At 44.6% G+C, this 17,306-nt stretch overlaps 1 protein-coding gene across 5 annotated transcripts in view; it reads left to right on the forward strand.

The window, feature by feature from the left end:
• Positions 1-15,410, forward strand: part of TTC28 (tetratricopeptide repeat domain 28) — a 127,879-nt gene extending 112,469 nt beyond the window's left edge. For all 5 annotated transcript variants that reach the window (XM_090152542.1, XM_090152540.1, XM_090152541.1 and 2 more), the window contains 8 exons: positions 451-630; positions 1,720-2,440; positions 3,086-3,210; positions 4,248-4,479; positions 4,895-4,971; positions 7,870-7,999; positions 9,284-9,391; positions 9,902-15,410. In XM_090152542.1, the coding sequence (XP_090008668.1) occupies positions 451-630; positions 1,720-2,440; positions 3,086-3,210; positions 4,248-4,479; positions 4,895-4,971; positions 7,870-7,999; positions 9,284-9,391; positions 9,902-11,526 (3,198 nt within the window). In that variant the 3' untranslated portion in view covers positions 11,527-15,410. The remainder of the gene's footprint in view (positions 1-450; positions 631-1,719; positions 2,441-3,085; positions 3,211-4,247; positions 4,480-4,894; positions 4,972-7,869; positions 8,000-9,283; positions 9,392-9,901) is intronic.
• The last annotated feature ends 1,896 nt before the right edge of the window (positions 15,411-17,306 follow it).

A 17,306-nucleotide genomic window follows, 5' to 3' on the forward strand; every position in this document is an offset into this window, starting at 1 on the left:
TTCTGTTGAAGTCCCTGAATTTCTAGATCAGAAGAGTCCTCCTCTTTTTTCTGATGTCAAAACAGATAGTTGCTGCATCTGATGGAGATGAAATCATTTAAAATTAAAATTCTCATAAGAACAACAGTCCTACATGTTAGATCCTTGTCTCCATCCTGCAGTGCACACTGCAAAGTGATCTTGTCTCTGGGAACATGGAGCAGCCTAGAGGGGAACAGAGCAACACAGGCTGAACTGGTTAGCTCCAAAGCTGTGTCAGAAGGAGGACTGACTCTCACCTAAGCCTGCGCTGAAGCTTTCATCTTCAAAGAAATAATTTATTTATCAGGACTAAGTAATGCTGCTTCTCTGCCTTAAAGATGTACAATTGCCTAGAAATGTAATGACAGTTTGCATCCAAATCCTTGAGATTTCTTTGGACCATACTAATTCTGTATCTTTGCTTTTCAGGGCTTGATGCATTCCAGTGGGCCCGTTGGCCGTCACCGCCAGCTGATCTTGGTTCTGGAGGGAGAACTGTACCTCATTCCTTTTGCTCTCCTGAAGGGCAGTTCCTCCAATGAGTACCTCTATGAGCGCTTCAGCCTCATTGCAGTACCGTCCATCCAGTCGCTGAATCCCAGCTCCAAGGTCTGACACTGCGTTTTAAAACCTACCTCTCACAGAACCTCTCCCCCGAGGTATAAGTTCCTACGTGTGCAGGAATAGCAGCAGCTCTGTCCTCCTACACAATAGAAATGGCAAATGTGCCACCTTCCTGCGGCACTCCCAGGGCAGATGAGCATGTCGAGCACCCAGGTGCAAAGTATTCTGGTATAGTTTCTGCAATACAGAGTCACAACACCAGACATGCCAAGAAGGACAAGGGGAATTGGATATCCTCCTTTGAACCCATATCCTGGGTTGTGGGCAAACTGCAGAAATGTAGGTGTTTGTGATACACGCTGAGCTTCCTTGGTGAATTAACTGCCTTATCACATTCCTAGTTACGTTTCCCTACTTCTCAGGTTTCTGTGTGGAGAAGGACATTGATGTCTCATGACAGTGAAGCCATAAGTCAAAGCCGATACCACTGGCAAATCTCGCCAAAATATCTTCATGCTGATGCATGGCAAACACTGTCAGCTTTTCTAAGGGCTGTGTCTCCAGGGAGAATATCTTAAGTCACATCTCTCTTGCTGAGCAGTGTTAATGCTGCATGCCTTGCCTTGCATTGGGTTAAGTGCAGTCACTGGAACAGCAAAAAGGTCTGAATATTTTCTCTGTTACTGATGTGGGCATTAAGGATTTCTGGTCAGTATCAGGCCCCAGTAATCAGTTGCACGCAGCACCATGCTGTTGGCAGTGGACCTGCTAATCCTTGAAATACAGGTGCTAGAAACCAGGTAGTAGGTGTTTACAAATAATCCTCCCATAAAGTGAGGAGCTGGGATCTTCTTTATACGTTTAGCTCTCCAGGATGACCTGGGCTATGTATATTCCTTTCTGTTTTAATCTATTTATTAACCCAAGAAGTGGGGATAGAAATCCTGACTGTCCTAAAGTAGAGATACTCCCTAGAATATTGAAATGAAAAAAACTGATGAAATACAGAGCTTTTTTAATAATTACAATGTCCAAAGTTCTGTTTAGAACCAAGGAGGCAGGTTGCTTTACTAGCAACACCTGAGCAGACAGATCTCTGAACCCCATTTTTGCTTTCTTTTTCTCTCCCTATAGTCCCATGGGAAGAAGAATACTTCTGCTTACTCCAGTTCTACCTCAATGGCAGCTGTCATAGGAAATCCCAAGCTCCCTTCAACAGTTATGGATAGGTGGCTGTGGGGACCTATGCCTTCTGCAGAAGAGGAAGCGTATATGGTATCAGAGTTACTTGGCTGCCAACCCTTAGTTGGCAGTGCAGCAACAAAAGAGAGAGTCATGAGTGCCCTCACTCAGGCAGAGTGTGTCCATTTTGCAACCCATGTCTCCTGGAAGCTTGCTGCTTTGGTCCTGACACCCAACACTGACAGCAATCCAGCCAGCAGCAAGAGTTCATTTGGGAACCCCTACACAATTCCAGAATCCCTTCGCATGCAGGATGATGCCAGCGATGTGGAGAGCATCTCAGACTGTCCTCCTCTCCAGGAGTTTCTGCTGACTGCAGCTGATGTCCTGGATCTGCGGCTTCCTGTAAAATTAGTGGTTCTTGGCTCTTACCAAGAATCCAACAGCAAAGTCACTGCTGATGGAGTCATTGGCTTGACAAGAGCATTCCTGGCTGCTGGGGCTCAATGTGTCCTAGTGTCCCTCTGGCCTGTTCCAGTGGCTGCATCCAAAATGTTTGTACACGCCTTCTATTCCTCCCTCTTAAATGGGATGAAAGCCAGTGCAGCCCTTGGTGAAGCAATGAAGACTGTACAGAGCAGCAAGCAGTTCTCCCATCCATCCAACTGGGCAGGTAGGAGGAATCTGTCTTATGATAATCTGTGATTTTTAGAAAGGGTTCTTATGCCAGAGAGTTTGAATTAAGTAAGAATTGGTGCTAGCAGGTAGCTGGGAGCAGCGTGTTCCCTGTGCTCACACACGACTCAGCCCGTGTTTCAGGCCCTAATTCATCTGAGCGTGGCTGAATGTCAGCGTCAGGGAGAAATGTTGGTATTTCTCTGTATAGTAAATGGGTTGTGGATTGAATATAATCTAAAGCAATTGCAAGGTGAAGTGTTTCATCACAATTGTTCCATGACTACAAAGAAATAATGTGCAATACAACCACTCATTCAGTACATGATTGAAATGTGTAAGGGAACACTTAACCAAAAGACAGTGTTATTCTACTTGATTGAGCAGGAAAGCAGTATTGATTTAATAGAGGATGACAAGTAAGAAGCATCCAGAAACTTTCTGGAAATTCAGTCTATAGAACTGGGCAGTGAGTGGACAGTAATCATGCAGGGTGCAATAAAACATTATGCCGTTAGTCTGAGCAGGCAGAAGTTACCTGCTTCTGTTTTGCATGTTTCCAGTAACACAGGTTCTCAGTCTGTCTCATTTCTGTCTCAGCTTGACTCAATTTTCAGTAAGTCTCTTCTTCTGAACCCTGCAGGCTTCATGCTTATTGGGAGCGATATGAAGCTGAACAGCCCCTCTTCACTGGTAGGACAGGCCCTGACTGAGATTCTGCAGCATCCTGAAAGGGCACGGGATGCCCTGCGTGTCCTGCTCCATCTGGTAAGGGAGGCAATGCTGCAGCACCCAGCAGATATGGGAGGGGGGCTTGCAGTCTGTGTCATAGTGAGATGAATCTTTGAATGAAGAATGGGAGGAGAAACATCCTGATGTGTAATAGCTCACACTTGGATATGAACCTTCAACCCTTTCATACCGTAAGTTGTTATCTTGCTAAACCAGTCGTGTAAAAAGAATGGGACACCTGAAGGAGACTCCAGAGCAGATATGAAGTCCTCTGTTGTGTCAAGACAAAAGTCTTTCCCAGTTTGCATAAGCTGTTGAATTGGGATTGTGCTTTAAAAATGAGATTATCATTGGGATTAATTGTTTTGACAAGGAAAATTGCTATGGACGTTGCAAGAAAGCAGTCACAGGGGTGCAGGGCTACTGACTGAGGTCTGTGGGCAGACTTGTAGATGAGAGGCCCTTCTGTTCCCACATGTGCCAGTAGCCTGCTGCACGGAGCGCCAGGATGGAGGCCAAGCTGCCAGATGATGAGGATACTTTTTCATGACTTGTAGTGCTTTTTTTTTTCCCCACTATGTCTTCTGTAGTCCCACAGGAATGTGGAGTATCCATGAGAGGATGGAAACTCATGAACATTGCTAGTCATTCCACTTACTGGGTTTTGTGGCCACTTTCCTCTTGTTACTCCTTACCATATAGCTCTGCACGCTCTTGGCTGGTAATGAACAGTGTACTTAAGAGACTGGAACCTGAGAGTGAGTCATCTTGAGCAGACAGATGCCACTGCCTGCTTATTGGAAATGGTCACAATCAGGCTGGTTCTTCGTTCCTGTGGCGTTCATTTACTCAGTGTCCCAGAGCACAGTGGTGCTCGTCACAGTGATTTTAAAGCTGTGGGTGCTGAGCTACTGGAGCCTCTGTTTTCAGGGACGCGTAGTCTTCTGTGTGTGACAGGTTCATCACCAGTCTTGCTGTCCCTCAGCCCATTGTTCCTGCCTCTTTACTGTGTAAAACGATGTTATTAGTAAAAATCTTTTCTATAGCGAGCTGACTCTGTATTTTCCTCACAGGTGGAGAAATCATTGCAGCGAATCCAGAATGGGCAGCACAACTCCATGTATACTTCCCAGCAAAGCGTGGAGAATAAAGTTGGAGGTATCCCAGGCTGGCAGGCACTGCTCACAGCAGTGGGGTTTCGCTTGGACCCTCCAGCCAGTGGCCTGCCAGCAGCAGTGTTCTTCCCCACCTCTGACCCTGGTGAACGACTGCAGCAGTGCAGCAGCACCATACAGTCACTCCTAGGTAAGAAGCAGGCCAGCTGCAGGCTCAGTTCTCTTATGTCTAAGCAGACATTTGCCTTTTCCTGCCTTTCTTTGGCGTAAGCCTGCAGAATGATGTTGCTGGTCTAGGTTTCTACGATAATGAAGTGAAAGCATTTCACAGAATAGAGGTTCTAGAAGTAAATGTTAACTGAAACTGTTGTAGATTGAAATCATTTACTCAGAATTTGAGAAGTATGATGTCTCTTCCCTTCTTTTATAATCAGATGCAAGATTGGGAAAAAAATTATTTTCTGGAAATTGCTGCTGTTTCCAGAATGATCCAGTTGGGGAGAGAAGTTCTAGGAATTAGCTGGAGTTACATTCCATTCAGGTTGCTGCATTCCTAGCAGACAATAAACAGGTATTGAACAATCTGTTTCTGCTGGTGTTTTCAGGTTTGCCTAATCCTGCACTTCAGGCACTTTGTAAACTTATCACAGCTTCAGAAACAGGAGAACAGCTCATCAACAGGGTAAGTCGGAGGTTTTTCTCCAGTACCAGTTTCCAAATGGTTCATTCCAGGTCAGTAAATTCAGAAACACACAGAGTGGTTTATGCTGTGGTTTATCAGCCTCAGAGGCTGAAACTCTGCATTTCCCTGTTTGTGTGAATGAAAGTGTGTGTGGAGAAAAGAAAAAGGTGGGCATACTACTGGGTTGCACGGCCTTGGATCTCACAGACCAGTGAAAGTGAAAACATAATGTGTACTGTACAGTGAGGGAGAAGCAAAATGTGGAAAATGAGTGGTAGAAGCACTACTTTTTGGCCTATCTGGACCAAATATCTGTATCCTATCCAGGGCCTATGTTGGTTGATTTGGTACCCTGTAGTTTTCAAGAACGCAGAGAGTACCTGACTTTGGGTGATGCCAGGATCTTAGAACTTACTGAGCCAATGTTTTTTTCTGGTTTGAGTACTCATAGATAGCTCTGCTGCAAGAATTCTCCTAATTTAAGAGAGACGTAGTGCCAACCTGTGGCCATGGCACTCCCCTATACCCCAACCCTCCCCACCTCCTTCACACTCTTCCCTTTTCCCTGTCTTTGTAGCATGCCTAGAAGAACCTAACCTCATTCTGTGCCACCAGCCTGGCTAGCTTTCCCTTACATGTTTCTTACTGTCCCGATTGCTCCTCTAATGAGGTTTATCTTAATCATTTGCTTGTTTGAGTAAATGAACACACTACACATTGTGAACAGGTGAACAGCAGACTCTATTTCCCCCTTTCCCCATGCAAAGATATTATTGGGAAGTACCATGGAAAGTAGCTGGGATTACCTCTGTGTGGTTCTGGAGTGCTCTCATTCACACTGTGGTATTGAGTTTGCACAGAATACAAAATAACAGCTCCAGCTTTGTAGTTATCCATTAAGAAGCTGCTTTGTGGGTCAATTAGACTATGTCTGCTTCAAGGAAATAGTTTCTTGTCACAAGTTACAGTAGCACAAGGGATATTTCTAATGGCTTGTCCTTCATGGAACTCTGCTTTCTAGCCTTGGCTCTTTTGTTAGTGCCTGAGACTTCCATTGTCAAGTAGCAGGGTTATTTTTTCCTCCTTACCACCAGAGGGAGGCTTGCTGTAAATGGGATGTGATGAGGAAAACATTTGAGCAGATCTGTATGTTTGACTGTCCATGAGATTACTTCACAATTGTCTTCTTGCCTCAGACAGTTAAATCACCCAGGGGAGAATATTCAGACTGGCAGGAATATTGCATTGCTTCTGCAAATGTTCTTGAGTAGCCCAAACCAGAGGCACAATTTCTTTTTGCACAATAACCTACCTAGTTATAAGTTCAGGATTTTTCAGCTGAACTCTCACAACTTTTGCTGCTATTTGCTGTCCTTGCCTCCTTCTTCTCAGCAGTTCAGTTGGTGAGCAGCAAAGGCACAGCCTGTCCCAAAGAAGACAAGACTTTGCACAAAACTGAAGCGTGAACACTGTCAATTCAGTCAGTAGCTGTTGCTTTTACCTCTCTTTCCAGTAAGGGTGATTGGTGTTGTAAGGGAGCAGGTGCTCTTGGTGTTAATGAAACAGTGAGGTAGGCAGTCTGATTTCTTGCTCTGGATAGAAAGTGCTTCTTTTGTACAAACTGGAAGGCAGGAGCCACAAATGTACGAACTCTGATGCTACTACATATGCAAGGAATATATAGGGATTGATGACTGTTTTAAATGCCAATAATGTATACCAGATAAAAGAATAGAAGGGTTTGTTTTATGTTCAGCCTTCTGCCAGAATGTGGGTTGGCCTTGGTATCTGCCTGCCTTCTGTCTGAGCTGACTGCAGGGAGCTGGGTGTTCCCAGATTCCAGCTGCTTCTTCCTACACTGCTGGGCTCCTGATTCACAGCTCAAGTCATTTCCATTGCTCCCTTCTTTCTCAGAATAGAGCATCCTGCAGTCAGGATGCTTGTTTGCATGTGGATGTGTTGCTGCACTGCAGGGCTCCCTGTCACAGGCATTTTGTAGCACAGAATAACCTGTGTTCTTTTCTCCTCTCTTTTCCTTCCTTATTATCTGCTGCCTGAAGGCTGTTAAAAATGTGGTGGGAATGGTGAGTATATTACACGCACAGGGGAATGACACTGCTGTGCAGGATTAAAGCCTTGGTTGCTGCACAGCCATTTCCCTGAGCTGCAGGGTACCATCTTCACCCTGCTTTCAGGCCTGGAATTTGCCCCATGGTACTTATCTGGAAAAAGGCTGCATAAGTTTTTGTGGGTTGGAAGAGATGGGTGGTCCTGAGGTATCTAACTGGTCCCCAGTTAATGATTTTCCATCCTTCCTACCCTGGCTGTGTTTTTGAGTTAGATGAGGTCCTGGCACCTTAACTTGTGTCAGATCTTCATAAACACATTTTTTTTCGCAATTTTGCTACTCCTGTCCCTTGGGCAGTGTTGAGTAAATTTGCTCCTGGAAAGCCATGGAGATATTAGGAAAGTCTTCCATAGCTTCATGTGACTCATTCTGCCCAGTTAAATGCTGAAAATGAGTTTTTTGGGTTTCATTTAAGGAATATTGCTCAGTCATGGTACGGGCTTTAGCAAATGTCTGTGAGCAGCCCCTTTGCTTTCACTTCCCACGTGTTCCTGCTGTGCTTCCTCCTTACTCAATTTCCACTGACCACATCCCCAGCGCCCCCCTTGTTCTGTTCCTCGATGTGCTGCTGTTCAAGTGTGTCCATAATTGCTGTCCCTGGACTGTTCTCTCTGCTCAGATCTTTCATCTCACTGTTCTGCTCAGGAGCAGCAGCTGAATGTATGAGTGTATTGGTGAGGGGCTGTCAGCAGTGCATTTCTTTAGGTGTGACTGTCAGAAAAGCAGTGATTTGATTTGTAAGGAATGGATAACATTTGCGTTATTTTCAGCTGCATCAAGTCCTGGTTCAACTTCAGGCAGGCGAGAAGGAACAGGATTTCTCCTCTGCACCAATCCAGGTTTCTATCAGCGTCCAACTCTGGAGGCTTCCTGGCTGTCACGAGTTTCTGGCAGCTCTAGGTAGGAAAACACTTCTTTCCTTATCTTTCTGAAGCTAGTGTTGGTGTCTCATACAGTGGCTTGAAGTAGTGACGAGGCTCACAGCTGTACATTTGTTTGTCTGGGTTCTCTTTGGTCTCTGTAACTCTGGATATGGTCCAGACTGCTCAGTACTGCGTGGCCAGTTCACATGCACCAAGCTCCCATTTACTGGTTGGTCAGTGATAAACAGCTTTTTCTGTCGTGCACCAGAACATCTCCTGAGTCAACAGAAGGTGGATTTCAGGGTTTACAGCAAATTGGTGCTATTTTAATTTCAGAATCTGGTTCTCCTCTTGTTCATAATGCATACTTGTGAGTTTGCTTCTGACTTCCTACCTGAAGTGAACCAGTCATTCCTTTGGCTGGGCAACCTGTGCAATAGGCCAGGATAGGGTTGCCAGAGTGATAGTATGTACCAGGATCTGCATCCTGCAGAAAAGATAGATAAGAACTAAATATCTAACTAGGTTTTATTCTGATTTGGACCTGCAAAGGCTTAGGGGAAGGGCACTGCAGGAAAGAGGCAACATGGTGGAAAGAGATGTCCAAGAAGCCTGAAGAGCTCATTAAAGCCAGGCATTGCTTGTCTCACACATTTATGCCTACTGCTGCCCAGGCCTTGTTTGGTAAACTCCATGATCTCAGTTCTTCACAGAATCACTGAGTGGCCAGGGTTGGAAGGGACCTCAAGGATCATGAATTTCCAACCCCCCTGCCACATGCAGGGCCACCAGCCTCCACATTTAATACCAGCCCAGGCTGCCCAGGGCCCCATCCAACCTGGCCTTGAACACCTTCAGGAATGGGGCATCCACAACCTCTCTGGGCAGCTGTTCCAGCACCTCACCACTCTCTCTTTAAGAACTTAACAGGGCCATTCCTGTGAAAAAAAACTGGATTAATGAACAAATGCTGCAGGCATGTGGGGCCCTGCCCTCAGGTGCATTTAGTCCATCATTCCCTGATAATTCCATATAATTTGCAGCTAAAATACTGAGCAGTGTGTTTTGTCTATCAGTTTGGACTGGTGTGCTTTGTGTATGTACAAGTGTTCACAGCCCAACTCCATAGTGCTCCTGTGAAGGTCTGATAAATAGTAATAAAAGCAAACCAGCAAAATGTACATTGCATTGATGAAGAGATGTCGTTCCAGGGTAGAATTTAAGGTCTCTTTGTTCTGTGTGTGTAAAAACAAGATCATGCTTGTTTAGAACATAGGATCTTTTTATGAATTGTGACTTTTTACTCCTTGTTCTGCTACAGGTTTTGACCTTTGTGAAGTGGGGCAAGAGGAGGTGATTCTGAAAACCGGGAAACAAGCTAATAGAAGGACCATGCACTTTGCTCTACAGTCCTTGCTGGCACTTTTTGGTAAAGCTTCTTAGCGTAGTTTTTGCTCATATGCTATCTGATGATTTGATCAGAATTAATTCCATTGAAATCTCACACTTGTTCCTTTTGCAGACATCACACATTTATCATCATAATGCATGACAGACCAGACATCATTTAACAAGTGCAGCAGATGTTTTTTTAATGTTAAAAACAACATTCAGATTTGCCTGAAGACAAAGTTAGGAGTACACACCAGCAGCTGGAAGATTTTGAAATATAAAATCCTAATCAATTGGTGAATTTCCAAAGTTTTCCCTTAGGATACTTGGTCTGAGGCCCTTGTCCATATATTTCCTGACCTGTGCTCATTATTTTTCTCACCTAAGTAATGGGTGGTTTGGTTTGTTGTTGTGTTTGTGTTGTTTTGTTTTAAGTAACGTAGAGCATGTTTTATAGCATTTTCTCTTAGTTCTGATAAGCCTGATTTAGTTTACTATTACTGTGTATCTAAGGGCACGCTTGTACTTTTTTAAAATTCTTTTTTAGATTCTACAGAGCTGCCTAAGCGCCTTAGCCTGGACAGTTCCTCATCACTAGAGTCACTGGCTTCTGCTCAGTCTATTTCCAACCCTGTACCACAGTACCAAAACCCACCGTTCTCTCCTACTTGTCCAGATGGCATCGCATCAGATGCCATTTCTGTGTATAGCCTGAGCTCCATTGCCTCTTCCATGAGTTTTGTTTCCAAGCCAGAGAGCATGCCGGATGGCGTGGGACACAGGGGACGCCAGGACTATGAGAGGCCCAAGAACATTTATCCACATAGGTCTGCAGTGCAGAGCCAGTTGTCTCCACAAACCAGCATGGTAGCCAGCAAAGATGAAGAAGAATATGAAGGTTTTTCTATAATCAGCAATGAGCCTTTGGCCAGTTACCAGGAAAGTGTAAAAACAAGATTTTCCCCTGATCACAAGCAGCCCAAAGCTGGTCAAACTGGTGGTGTTAAAGAGCCTGTCAATTCCAAAGGGAGCATAAGTACTCCAAATTCTCCTGTTAAAATGACTCTTATTCCCAGTCCAAACTCACCTTTCCAAAAAGTTGGAAAACTTGCAAGTTCTGATACTGGGGAATCTGACCAGTCTAGTACTGAGACTGACAGCACTGTCAAATCCCAAGAGGACAGTAATCCAAAGCTTGATCCTCAAGAGTTGGCCCAAAAAATCCTGGAGGAAACTCAGAGTCACCTCATAGCTGTTGAACGTCTTCAGAGAAGCAGCAGTCAAATAAGTAAGAGCAAAAATTCCGATGATGCAGCTTCCACACCAGCAGGCATGTCTGCATTCAAATCATCAGAGACCAGTGCGTTCAGCAGGCCAATCAGCTCGAGTCAGAAAAATCAGTCTTCACCTCTTGCAATTAAACCAAAGCCTCCAACAAGGAGCTCATCCCTTCAGAAAGTGAGTTCTGGCTATAATAGCCCCACAGCATCAGAGATGTCAAACAAAGAAGGCACGGGCCAGTACAGTGGGCAGCCATCTCCAAGCTGTGACTCACATGGGTCCTTAACCGAGCAGCCACACTTTAAGCTCAAGTACCCCAGCTCTCCTTACAGTGCTCATATTTCTAAATCACCCAGAAATATCTCCCCAAGCTCAGGGCATCAGTCTCCTGCTGGCAGCACTCCATCTCCAGCTCTTTCTTACTCCTCCACCGGTTCTGCTCGCTCTAGTCCAGCTGATGCTCCAGACATAGACAAGCTAAAAATGGCTGCCATTGATGAAAAAGTGCAAGCGATTCACAACTTAAAGATGTTCTGGCAAAACACTCCCCAGCACTCCAGTGGCCCAATAAAGATTCTCCGAGGAGCACCTGGAACAATGACTTCTAAGAAAGATGTCCTCAGCTTGCTAAATTTATCTCCACGGCACAGCAAAGAAGAAAGCGCAGAAAAGCTGGAACTAAAGGACCTGTCTATTGAGCAACACCTTGCTTCTCCACAAAAGAACCCTCCTAATGGACACAGACACCCTGAAACTACAAATGCAGTGACATCAGCTCACCCTCCACCTCCCAGTAGCGCTGCAGGCTCTGTACGCCCCATGAGGCTGCCATCTGGGAATGGTTATAAATTCTTGTCACCAGGAAGATTTTTTCCTTCCTCCAAATGTTGAAATGTCTTGAGTACCAACTGATGACTTAAAGTCTTGTTAAAGTATTTGCTTCTGCCCACTTGCCTTTATCAATACCACAGAATATTACAGAACCACAGAATATTACCTAAGAAGCCATGGTCATACCTTTGTCAATACACAGAAATGCAACAGATTGGCCCTTGCTGTCCCTGTGTAGGAACCTGGGCCTCACACAGATGGGTTTTAGTTTCTGTTATCAGGTCTTTGGCCAGACTTGCTTCACAGGTTCTATGTAGCGTTCCGTTTTTGCTGCAACTGGTCCAGCAAATCTCTTTCTGTTCAAAAAATGTTAGATTTTAAGCCACCACCTTGTATTTTTTATCCTAATAGGAGGTTTTACAGCTGGTTTTTTATACAGAAATTATACATATCATTGGAGAGAGAAGAAAGGAGGCAGAACTTCCATAAAGCATGCACAGGTTTCTGCCTGCAGCAGTACAAGCCATTTCTCTGGTTGGTTTAAAGGCTGGCAGAGAGGAGGAGGTAACACACCTCTAGGTATCTCCAGTAAGTTGTTGGCAAAACACAAGAAATTGCTGACACTGCAACTCTATAGCAGTTCTCTTTTCATTGATAAAAACTGACACAAAGACAAGAGGAGAGAGATGCCCCGTTCTAAAACCTGCATCCCAGGTAACTTCTGTCTGGAGGGAAACCTCTCAGGTGACTTTCTGCTGGTTGATCTGCTCCCAAAGAATGTTTGGGTATAACGGAGAAGGTGAGCCTCAGCATGAGGTAGTGAGTCTGTGACAGAGAGATGGGCTCTGTGGTTATCAACACTCTGATCTTTCTGGCACATAATGTTACGATGGTGAAATCTTCATCTTGGCAAGTATTTGGGCAGTACAGATGTCTTCTGTCTGCTGAGTGTGTACAGAAAAGGGATACAGACACTGAGGCTCATTGTTTTGTAGTTCCACATTGGCAGGGATGTGACATCAGTATGTGGTTTAGAAGTTATCCATCCAAGTAAATTCTTCTCTGATCCTAGTAAATGTTTGCAAGTAGCTCATCGTGGGCACATCTGCAGAACCTTCCCTTGCTGTGGAAACAAGTTTCTTCAGGAGCAAGTACACCAGTGTACACAGGCAGGATACGTTTGTGTCACTGTGCAGTCAGGACACACACGTGAGGGAACATGCAGACCTTTATGCAGAACCTGTGCACCTTTTGATCTGTGGAAAAAAGAGAGCACCCGAGGTAGGGGTGATGTGGGAAGGACAGAAAGCTTTCCTAGGCTAGAAGGCATTTAGGTGCTGTGAATCAAGTTGGAGGCTATTCTTTTTTTAAGTGGCCATTAAATGTAGTGATGTAACCAGAATCAAAACGATAATTTACATGCACTGAAAACTGTGGACATGAACTCAGCCACACTGTGCACTTAGATCCAAGCAGAGTATTTCACAGGCTGCGTGCTATGAAGTCGGAGCACTGGATCACCAAGGCTTTTGGTTTCTATTATGCACTCCCAACATTTGTCAAGTGACTGAAGGCTCATCACTTCACCTCTCTGTGCCTCATCTTCCCTGTCTATCTACATGGGGATAGTAATACTTACCTACCTACCTCACGGAGGTGTTGTGAGGCTTATTAATTAGGCCCTGAGTTTTAGAGGGATCTTAAGCCAACTTTCAGTCTTGCAGCTGACTACCTGAATGGTGAGTGCAGTCAGATCTCCAAACCAGTTAGGGGATCACTGCTGATGCAGGTAATTGTTGCACTTATCACGTCTGGATGCTCTTCTTGAAAACGTGGACCTGAGTATTTGTGATCTTGGGGGGATCTCAGAAGAAAAGCATGATAGCAGGACAGAGGATTCAATTCTGATACCATGATGTAAAGTTACTTAGGTTCTACTTAATCATGGCGCACGTATGAAATGCTTGCTTTGAGTATATTCTGGAAGCCACTGATGTTGAGAGAAATGATTTCCTTTTTGCTATTGCAAGAAATGAACACAAGTGCTGAGGGCAAAGAACATCAGACTGTGTAGTTACAGTCAGCTAACGAGAGATGGATGGTCACAAAAGTTTCAGTGCAGAAAGACAAAAAGAGTAGTTATGCATTTACTCGTATTATGCAATGTAGCAAAAAAAAAAAAAAGTTGGCTGAATCCATTCAGTTTATGCGATTTACTTGTCTGTATACTGCATCTTTCTGAGATGGTTTGGTGCTAGATACTGTCTTTCCATCATTAGGTGGGGAACATTAGAGTAGTGGGCCAAAATGAGTCAGTACAGCACCGACACATGAGGTCGATGGTGACTGCTGACCGTGCAGCTTGCTGTGGTCACACGACTGCTGAGGGACTCCGTGTGACTTGCTCTGTTTCTGACCAGCATAACTTAGAACGACATCCCAGGAACACCCAGGATGGAAGTGGGCAGCTTTTCATGTACAGCAAATACTCCCTGTAGTGCTGCATAACATGCCGGAAATAAGCCTCTTTACTGTAGTTTACATCTATAGCTAAAGGCTCTTTAATCTGTGGAAATTCTATATTGTCATTTTGGTACAACCCTTTTTCATGCTGCCAGTAGGTTTCATACTGGCTTAAAGTTTTCAGAAAGAGCTAACTTGGGGTGGGGGGTGATGGTTCTTCCGTTGTGGTTTATTTTTTAAGGGGAGGGGTGCGTTAGAAGCAGGGAGGGGTCAGATGTTCAGTATTTGGGAAATTGGTGTTGTATAAATATGGAAGGTGGGTGTCACTAGAACAAGTCTTTGAGAAGTTTCTTTCCATGGACTTGGCACAGGGCACTTCCATGGGCTTAATGAGAGCCGTCAACATGCATGCTTGCTTATGTCTGGGAGACACTTCACACACCTTGTGCCTCACTCCTCCACCCCCAACTGAGAAACAACCCCTTTGTGAGGAAAAAGCAGTTTTATCAGGTTTGCCCGATCTGTGGAAAAATTCAGGAAATGAAAATAACATGTTCTCTGTTTGATATTAGAATTCCTTCTGTGGCGTTTAAATGCATTTGTCGTTGTTGTATTTGTGCATGGTACAAGTGACAACACTGCTTAATACAGTGAGCAATAAGAATTAGGTATTATCCACTTTCACACTAAACCTGCCACATGCAACGATTCCCCCGGGCCGTGGAATGTATTTTAGTTTGGTTTTATCCCATGTGTTTTACTGTGTGAGATACTGATTACAGATATTTGATTGGCTATCTGTAGCTGAAACTAAAGGGGAACAGTAAACAATCTCACGGAACAAAATCCCGTTTAATTTGGTTTTGTTGGTTAGCCTGAACCCTGGCCTGCTACTGGTTTTCCTTCTTTTTAGTCATACCTTATTTAAATAAGGCAAAAAATCATTGAAGGGTGCTATACCTGTGTACATCAGTCTTGGCCGCACTTCCTCTCGTTAGGTCAAACTTGTTCTGTGACCATCTCTTTCATGTTGCAGAACAGATCCAGGTGCACAGAAGATCTGTGAATCTGATAGAAAACACTGGTAGTTTCAGGCTAGGTGGTAATAATGGATTTGAGCAATTTTGGGTTCATTGCATTGCCGTGCAGTCCAGAAAGGCTGCAGATGTGTATGGAAAACTTCGCCCCTCGGTTGCAGAACTCTTCAAAAGAGCATTGAAGATGGTAACTCAGAGGACTGTCAGCAAAGACTCTTCCAAGCAGCAGCCCTTTAGCACTTGCTCTCCATGTATGCAGTGTTAGCCATGTTTGGCCTATACGGACATTTTTGTAAATTAAAACTCTGTTTCCAGACAGCATTAAACTTTTTATATTATGAAATTTACCATGTAAAAAGATTTTCATATTTTTATTGAAATTGCTGAGGCATTTGGCCTTCTTCCTTTGTGATTTCAGTGTCTATTAAAGCATGAGTTCTCTCAGTTCTCTGGTCTCTTGTTGTAGGGCAGCACTGGTAACAAGCTTCTGGCGCACGGCTCTCTGTCCTGGCAGCCAGCTGGGATTTCCAAGTGTCCTCAACTTCTGCTGTGGAAATGAGGGGTCTTTGAGAACTTCCTGGTTTTTAGCAGAACGTCATTCTCCTCTACAAATGATGACTGGAAATTGCTTTTCCTTTTACTAGTAGGTGATGGGAGCATCAACATTTGCTCACTGTTTTTTTGTTCTAGTCAGCAGCAAAAGGACGTGTAGGCTTGGAAGGAGTGTCAAGGACCAACTCGTCCCATCCTTGCACTGTGGGAGGACCAAGTGCCAAAGGTATGATATATCTTTTCCCCACACCTTTTGCCAGTTGAAGCATACTTACTTAAATCTTTCCTCTTCTCCTGTGTTAAAGATGCCCTTGTCCCTAAAGGAATTGTTGGTGCCCATATGAATTTAACCTGAATTAGACTTTTTTATGCTTTCTGAATTTTTCATTGATGCCTTTCTCCCCGCTGTGTAAATGTCTCCTCTGGCCATGCTGACAGGAAGACACAAACCATATCCCAGGTCACAACAGAGCACGCTCACACTGCCCTAGAGTTTCTAGCTTCTGAGTCTTTGACCTGCTGAAAATGAGTTGACCTAAAGCACGTAAATCGTGGTAGTCTGTATTGAATAAGCACTTTTGCAAGGGACCCTTCCTGGCGTACTTCTGAAGCAGCTGATGCTCTGTATTTGAAGTTCTCCAAAGAGAACTTTTTTATCCCTGTCAGAAAGAATACAATCCATCTTCTGTTATGTAGTGACACCATTTGCATGAGATTTGATTGGAAAATTGCTGTGGCTGGTGTCTTAGTGGCCTTCAGGAAAGCACCTGTGCTGTTCCCAAGCCACATGCCTGTAGCCTCTGTGCTGAAGTGCACAACTTTGAACTTTTGGCATAAAAGAGAATGTTTAGATAATAAAAAGACGTGCTTTAATTCACAGTTCATTGTATAAAGGCGCGTTTGCTGCTGTTTAAAAATGTCTGTTCTATCACAGAAGGACGATTAGGGGCCTGGGAAGTTGAGGGAAGCATAAGAGCAGAGCAGAGCCCACGCAGTGCCAGAGGCTGTAGAAGGGTCACAGGGACTTCAGAAGCAGGCATGTTTCCAAGGTACAGCTTCTCTCTGTCATGGAGCCTAACCCACAGTCTCAGAGTGTGTCAGGAAAATGTTGCAGTCCCAGAAAGCTTCCAGAGGAGCCAGTTAGACAGCCAGGTTCAGACTGTTTAGCAACATCGTTGTTTAAACAGGAATGTAAGAAAAGATGATGCAGTTGTAAGTAGAGAGGACAGTTCAGAATGTGAAATTTGAATGCTGTTAGTTTCTCCAAACCGTAGATACTTAGCTGCAGTCTGTGTGTCCAAGTATTAAGTGGAGTTTTGGTGTGAAAAGACCTTAATGGTGCCTCACAGTTTTCAAACAGATCTTGGATATGAGGACATCAGCAACAGAGAGGAGCTTTTCCAGACCTCCCTTTGTGCCAGCGTGGGAGCCATCACACCAAGAATCTGATTGCTTTTTTCCTTGGGTCCTTTTGCTCAGCTGTGGCACAGCTATGTCTGAGAAGAGCAGCCCAGAGCTGCTTTACACTTGATTAAGGTAGATGTGGCACCAAGGGCGTTATCCCTTGGCCTGAGCATGGGGCGCTCAGTACTTAGGGGAGTGCTGTGGGCTGTAGGACTCCTACGAGGAACAGTTTGCAGGGGAAGCATGCTCTCCTCCACAGAGACTGTGATGAAACTCTGTTTGCAGGCCTGAAGAGGTTTGTCTGTGCGCATGGTCTGGGATCAGCAGGATGCAGCTCCTCAGATGATACTGTGGTGTGGTATGGTCTGGGTATAAACAAAGAGG

Source organism: Phasianus colchicus, chromosome 18, assembly GCF_987193195.1.
Source record: "Phasianus colchicus chromosome 18, bPhaCol1.hap1.1, whole genome shotgun sequence".
Lineage (NCBI taxonomy): Eukaryota > Metazoa > Chordata > Aves > Galliformes > Phasianidae > Phasianus > Phasianus colchicus.